This window comes from Oryza brachyantha, chromosome 10 (assembly GCF_000231095.2).
Source record: "Oryza brachyantha chromosome 10, ObraRS2, whole genome shotgun sequence".
In the NCBI taxonomy this organism is placed as follows: Eukaryota; Viridiplantae; Streptophyta; class Magnoliopsida; order Poales; family Poaceae; genus Oryza; species Oryza brachyantha.
Genome location: NC_023172.2, coordinates 4927297 through 4934649, shown reverse-complemented (window position 1 = coordinate 4934649; position 7353 = coordinate 4927297). Strand labels below are relative to the sequence as shown.

Sequence of the window (7353 nt, the reverse complement as noted above, 5' to 3'; positions counted from 1 at the left end):
CATGAATCATAGCTGAGAGAGATTGAGACAGGGAGGGAGGTTAGTGGATTGTTATAATGGTCATATCAAAAACCTATTAACAGTTTACAATAACCTACCGTAAACCATAGTTATCATGTTTAAAGGAACACACCTATAATTATAACTACACACTGTATGTTATCCTGCAGCATATTTGATTTGGGAGAGAGAATTCAAAAAGCTGTATCTTGCATGATAAATGAATCAGCTGTTATCTTCTTTGTTCGATTGTATCATGCACATCAATTAGTCAACAACTGTATCCTCAACCAGCAATGAGTGCATCAACGATGTATAGGTGTTGTTCTTATTAGTTCAAGACAGGGTGGATTTCCAACCCCGATAGCAAACCCCATGACACAGCACTTCTTACAACTACGAAGCAGCGGCAGATCCAGACGCTGCCGCTGCATCGGCCGGAGCCGCCTCATCGTCCTTGTGCTTAACCATGCCCGAATCGACCAGGATCGGCACCTCCGCTGCCAGCCACGGCGCGAGGCCGAGGCACAGAGCGTGCGCGATCCCGAACCTTGGGCAGTTCTTCGCCCACAGCGGCTTGAAGTGCACGGTGAGGCAAATCTTTCCCCCACGGTACATCTGCATCAATCCACACCATCACCAGCAACAACAACAACAGTTGTTAATTTCATAGTCCAAGAATCTAACAACCACAAAAACCTATGGAATCATCAGGGGGACTAGAAACCTTGTGGGTCTTGCCGTCGAGGGTGGGGAGCTCGATCTCGGGGGCGACCTGGGGGTAGGCGACGGGGATGTCGAACTGGAGGGGGAACTCGTAGCGGCGGAGGTTGTGGACGTACCAGCAGGAGCCCTCCCAGCGGGTGCCCTCCGGGTTGGCGGCGGAGATGCGGAACCAGTCGTTGTCCTTGGACTTGTTCACCGACGTGTAGGCGATGAGCGCGCGGTACTCCTCCTTGAGCCGCTGCCGCCATGCCTCGCCATCCCGGGGCCCCGCCCGCGTCGACAGCAGCGGGATCTCACCCACCACGCTCTTCGTCCCCCTGTCCCACCCCTCCATCGCCGCCGCTGCCGCTGGTTCTCCGCTCCTTGGGCCCTTCTCGTGAGTTGGATCTGATTGGTAGTGATGCGGAACGTGATTGCTCCGGTCAGGTCTGCTTGCTTCTCACACGGACGGACCGACGGCTCGATCTCTTCCCTTGAGTGAAGGGTTTCGTCGAAATCAAATCAACGGTTTGCGATGAAGACAGTACGACGAAGAGGAGAAACGAGATTAAACTTGTTGGTGCTGTAATGAAATTAGATGAGTTATTATATAGGACTAGTAAGCTTGCACGTGGAATCCACGTTGCAAAAATATAATATTGTAAAATAATCGCATTGCCATCTAAAGTTATACCTTTAGTTTCACAAAAAAATACACAATTATTTACCAACCACCAGTAAGATGCCCGTGTGTTGCTACGAATCCTTAAATCTTATATGAAACCATCAATATCTGATTTCATCACACACTAAATAAAGTAGTAAAATTTATAAGTGAGGGTATGTCATTCACTGTATCTTTTATAAAATCGTAACATTGTTAGTATGTCAAGCCAAATAATAAACACAAGTATGCAACATATACCCTCCCATCAGAGTAACTGACATGGATTTTTTCACTTTTTAATTAAATTGTCGATGTTATGGTAAGTAGGCTAGAGCATCCCCACCACAGATTGTGTTGCTCAAAAAGAAGCTGGCAGATAATAAAAAAACATCGGGCAAATACAAGGCCAAGACCAATCTCTGCTTCCTCCGGACTGAGGTTGAACAAACTTTGAAAAATGCATAAGATAGATTGAAAGGGGTAATGCTAAAGACCATATGTTGAATCTACAATAGAAACAACAATATAAAATTGGTAAACAATTACCTGACTATACATTACTCTCTAGTTGAGTTTTTTCTTACCAGTAAAATAGAAAATTGTCATGTGTCCATAAGCCGAAGAAAATTAAAGAGAGAAGGAAGAAATTAGACATCCTAATTGGACAACGGCAACATTTTGGAAGGTGGTAATGGAGGAGCAGTACGCTCTCAGCATGGCGCATGCCTTGATGTGGGCATGGATGTAGCTATCACCGGAGCCATAGCCTGCACCGTCAGAATATGTGCCCATGGCATCTCACATGCTAGCACAATCCATCACAATATACATTTCAAAATCAATTTTCTGTTCAAGTAAAACTAATTGCTGAACTTGGATTTGCATCACAAATATACATCATAATTCATAAACATATAATCTTACCTAGCTGTGCACTTTGAGTTATAAGTGATGGTTGTGTAGGTGGGGATCATCTGATCATGTGACTTATTAAATCAGCTGCAAGCTTCTACTGCCTCCGTTTCATAATGTAACCTCCGTTTCATAATGTAAGATATTTGACTTTTTGGTTGCAACTTTTGACCATTCGTTTTATTCAAAAATTTAGTACAAATATAAAAAATAATAAGTCGTGCTTAAAGTTCTTTTGACAATAAATTAAGTTACAAGAAAAATAAATGATATTTCCATAGTTTTTTGAATAAGGCAAATGATCAAACATTGCTCGAAAAAAAGTCAAACATATTACATTATGAAATGGAGGGAGTAGTTCTTATCCCCAGTAATTTATATTGCAATTATTTCCTCACAATATACGTGATATAAAAAGTAATACGCCAAATTGTAAAAAGGATATGCCATAAGGAAAAGTTGTAGGAATCTAACAAACACGTTATAATTAACATTGATCTAGCAGAAAATGCAAATTAAACATTTTTAATGAGGAAGAAAATAACTGCTCTAGCTATAATGTTCTTTCAATCAATTATACGCATATAGTTTGAGCTACTATCATCATATATATTAATGGTTATATGTGTGTTTCACCTTTTTTTAAGCTCTGGCCTACATGGGTTCAAGTGTTATGCATTGTTGATTTCAATGCCTTTATTGTAGTCATAGCCCATAGTTGGCTAGATGGCTAATTCCTCCTCCAGTTTTTAAGATCGCCATGGAACAGACATAAGAAAGTGGTGCAAAAACAAGAATATTGAAATTAGTATATTGTATATTCCATGGTTGGTGCTGTGAGGAACCTTTCAGAGGTTAATGAGATAGTAGTGGTCTAGTGGATAAAAAGGCCAGGGAGAGGCCAATGAGAGGGATTGAGGATAGTCACAAAATACGGTGATGAATTTCATGTTTATCCAGGGACACAAGCTACAAGTGACCTGTAGATGTTAACAGAAGCAGGCCTCAGATCCGGCAAAAAAAAACAAGCAGGCCTCAGATCCGGCAAAAAAAAGACAAGCAGGCCTCAGGTTCAAGCTATATTTGTAACTGTTTCAGAACCAGAACAGCAGTACACAACTAATTGATTCTTCTTATTGTCACATCATTAGCAAACTCCTAACCACGACTTGATTCAAGAGAAATAGCAAGTTTATGTAAAAATATCTAGAAAACCAGCCAATACGAAAGGTGGTGTTTCTACAATAAGAAATGGAAGAGCAAAGCAATGATCACTTACAGAAACCAGCCAATACCAATTCCGCAGAAAGTAAGGTGATCACGACTATTTCCACGACCTGCTTTGTAACCTTTGACTGAAAGCAAAACAAAGAAGATTAGATTGTGGCGGTAAAACAATCCAACAGAACTGGTCTGGATAACTACTATAATGAATTTGGAATACACAAACAGATGATCAACTGCTTAATGTCAGACAAAAAAGTATTATTCAATGGTGGATGTAATTAAACTAATTGTACCTACCAGCAGTCACAGGCCACATAAAAGATTAGTATATGATATCCAATATAATTATAGGATAGCAACCACTATATAAAATTTGCTCCTGTTGATTCTAGATAAAACAACACTAATGTAAACTCTATAGTAGTTCTCGATAGCGTTTGTAGACATTTATATGGACATCGATCAAATTTATCCTGTAAAAGGTGATCTTAAGATTATCTAGAAACAGGAAATCTAGAATGGATGCCAAATGAGGAAGCTAAAATATAATACGTGTGGTTTCCTGCTTTATCCAAAACATATTTCTTCAGAGTCAAAATTTCTTAGCCCATAGCCCTACTTTTCATGTCAAAGAACAATTGTATCATGATAGGACATTCAGCAAGGAAACATTCTCTTTTCTATCTCCAAAATTCTCTCAGATTAAGTGAAATTACTGGATATGCAAAATCATGAGCCATACTCTACTAATTAATTGAGAAAACCTCCAGATATATATTGGTGCTAAATATAAGAAACATAATGGCTCCAAAATGTCAAGATAACAATATGGGTGGCAATCTTGATCTGGAAATAATACGAATATGAGGGTTTATTCTAGATAGCAACTGCATACAGCATCAGGTCTATTGGGGGTAATGAAGCATCTTTAATCAACAGAAACAACAGCTCGTCTTCCCGACCTCACCCTTCGGCCCTCTCTCGTCTTCCCGGCAAGAGAGAGGGCCACGACTGCCGGCGAGGAAGAGGGACGCAAGGAGGCGCGATGGAGGGCGCCGGGAGAGGGAGAGATCGGGAGCGGCGGCGGCGACGGCGTGCTGAGGGGCGGCGACGGGGTGCTGAGGGGCGGCGACCGAGGGGAGAGAGATCGGGAGCGGCGGCGGCGACGGGGGGCTGAGGGGCGGTGACCGAGGGGGGAGAGATCGGGAGCGGCGGCGGCGACGGGGGGACTGAGGGGCGGCGACCGAGGGGGAGAGATCGGGAGCGGCGGCGGCGACGACGGGGGCTGAGGGGCGGCGACCGAGGGGGGAGAGATCGGGAGCGGCGGCGGTGACGGGGGGCTGAGGGGCGGGAACCGACGGGGAGGCGCGGCGGTGACAGCGGGCCGAGGGAGCGGCGGCGACGGCGGGCTGAGGCGCGGCGACGGCGGGCGCGGTGAGGGGCAGGGGGCGCGTGGGTGCGATCCGTCATCGTGGGCTCTTAATTGCAGGGCTTAATTAGAAGGTTAATCCAACTTAGAACGTGGAGCGTTAGATGGCTAGATCGGACGGTTAGGAAACATCTGTGGACACTTTTATGTGGGTACCTAAGAAAGAATAAACTGTTTTTTTATATTAGTTTAGATAATCCAACTTAGAACGTGGAGCGTGAGATGGAATGATCGGACGGTTAGAAAACATCTGTGGACACTTTTACGTGTGTACCTAAGAAAGAATAAATTGTTTTTTTATATTAGTTTAGATAATCCAACTTAGAACGTGTAGCGTTAGATGGATAGATCGAACGGTTAGGAAACATCTATGTACACTTTTCTGTGTGTATCTAAGAATGTGTGTACCTAAGAAAGAATAAACTGCTTTTTATATTAGTTTAGATAAATGATGATGTGAAAAGTAATTAAAGGAATAAAGAAAAGAAAATTATATCTTGTATTATACATTGTTTCTACACAACATATATTTGATTAGGCATTAGAATTGCGAACCATATTTCTTTTAGGTGAAGAAATTGCAAAAATTTCAGTCTCATCTCATGATAGTCACATCAATATAAGAGTCGGTAGGATGGTGTCTTTCGGACTGATGCACAAACATAGATGTATTTTCGTTTCATGCGAACATTTTTTTAACATCAAAATTTGGTAAAATTTCTTATTAAATTCAGATAAGGAAAGGTGCAATAACATATAAAAATTTTATCAAGAAGAGTTCAAATCCAACAGGTAATCATTAAGACCAAGGCATAGCGGTATAATTTTATTATTAATTAGAGATGGTTTAGGATTTTTCCTTTATCTCTAAGGGAGTTAGAGTCCAATCGGAGCTTGTTATTTCTTTTTATCTATTAGAAAACAGTGTCGTATCCCATAGGGATTAGAGTTAGAGTCCAAATAAGACTCATTTGTTATTTCTTTTTATCTATTAGGAGTTATGTGTCATGTTCAGACATGGACTCGTATCCACTGTGGGTATAACATTGTATGCCCGGGGTTATTGTAAATCATCTAATCTACTTCTACATAATATAGATCAATTACTCTTGGTGCATCGCCACCCTCCTCATCGAGATTTCATCACCGGTGGAACTTGGCACCTGACGCGGGGCTGCATCGTCTCTATCTCTGGCAGAGAGGTAAATTCTACGTTACTCTGGCCAAGGTAATCGTATCGGCTAGATTAGAATGGTCTGGGTTTAGTTCGTTCTTCTAATCTGGTAATGAGGTTGCTAGTTATCGTATCAGTTTTAGCTTATTACTCTTGTATCTTGGGTTGATTTGGTCGACCACTTTGAGTAATTTACGTCAATTTGATATTTGTCATTTGACATATTCAATCTCGTATTATCTTGGTTCAGTTCGATCTATTAGATTGCATTTATCAAATAATTTATATCATGTTGTTGTATCTTCCTTATTATTTTATCGGAGTACCAGCTGATAAGTTATCATTCATCGGCCCATCGGCTTGATAGCGATCTAAATCTATTTAGTATCTAGTCTAATATTGCTAGGCGTAAACTTGGACTGTCTTGGTTTGGTCCAATCTTCTAAGATTATTCCCAGTAAGTTAGGCTAGATATTTTATAGATCTTGATTGATCGTCAGTTGTTTATAGCCGATGATCTTTGCCGATCTACATGTTCATTATATTTATATCATAGAGTAGCCGATTGCTTTACTGCATTATGTTTACACCAATCGACTTTATTTATCTAGATCGGTAGTTATTTGTGTTGTATCGGCTTATGAGGATTACATGCAAATTAGTTTTAGCCGATCGTAGGAAAGTATTCACTGTTTATTTAATTATTATTCAAGTATATTCGTATTGGATTCCCAGCCGATCCAAGCTTTAAATGGCCGATCGTTAAGCCTATCGGCTAACTTCTACTATACCAACATCCGATCGGCTGGATATTTTGTTACTGATCGGCTCGATAGCGATCGATTGGTTTTATTCTTCATAAACTGACTGACACGTCCACGTATTCTATAAATTTAGGTCCTGCATTGGAGCGATTTAGGAAGAGACTACCATGTCTTCGTATATGGCACGTCATATGTAGCATTTTGATGTTAACACATGTGTATATATGATGTAAAGTTTAATCTAATTTCACGTGTAAAGTTTACCCGTGAAAAAATAGACTGATTTTCTGTGTAAAGTTTACTAGCAAAAATATTAGTCTGACTTTGTTATCAAGTTTGAGTTGAAAGTTTAGTCTCATATTTTGTGTATAAAAATATATGTATACAAAGTTCATGTCCATAATTACTTTAATTGGTGTAGAAAGTTGTCAATTTTTTAATAAAACCTAATAAATATAAATTGTTAATATGTTGA

The 7353-nt window shown here is 40.6% G+C and overlaps 1 protein-coding gene across 3 annotated transcripts; it reads right to left on the bottom strand.

The window, feature by feature from the left end:
• LOC102711293 (ubiquitin-fold modifier-conjugating enzyme 1) lies at positions 1-4623 on the bottom strand. 3 transcript variants are annotated; one of them, XM_015841966.2, is made up of 4 exons: positions 4407-4623; positions 3564-3639; positions 728-1288; positions 1-618 (listed from the first exon to the last, which is right to left on the bottom strand). In XM_015841966.2, the coding sequence occupies exons 3-4, from the start codon at positions 1058-1060 to the stop codon at positions 397-399; spliced, it is 555 nt and encodes a 184-aa protein (XP_015697452.2). In that variant the 5' UTR covers positions 1061-1288; positions 3564-3639; positions 4407-4623; the 3' UTR covers positions 1-396. The 3 variants fall into 3 exon arrangements, with proteins under 3 accessions (XP_015697452.2, XP_015697451.2, XP_006661679.2); XM_015841965.2 differs by having other exon boundaries at positions 4474-4623; XM_006661616.3 differs by having other exon boundaries at positions 3564-4623.
• Positions 4624-7353: the final 2730 nt, after the last annotated feature.

Bases quoted from the DNA above. Each gene is read 5' to 3' on its own strand.
- LOC102711293 (XM_006661616.3), bottom strand. From the start codon at position 1,060: ATGGAGGGGTGGGACAGGGGGACGAAGAGCGTGGTGGGTGAGATCCCG. The intron at 619-727 runs GTTTCTAGTCCC...GGATTGATGCAG, and splicing joins TCGACGGCAAGACCCACAAG to ATGTACCGTGGGGGAAAGAT.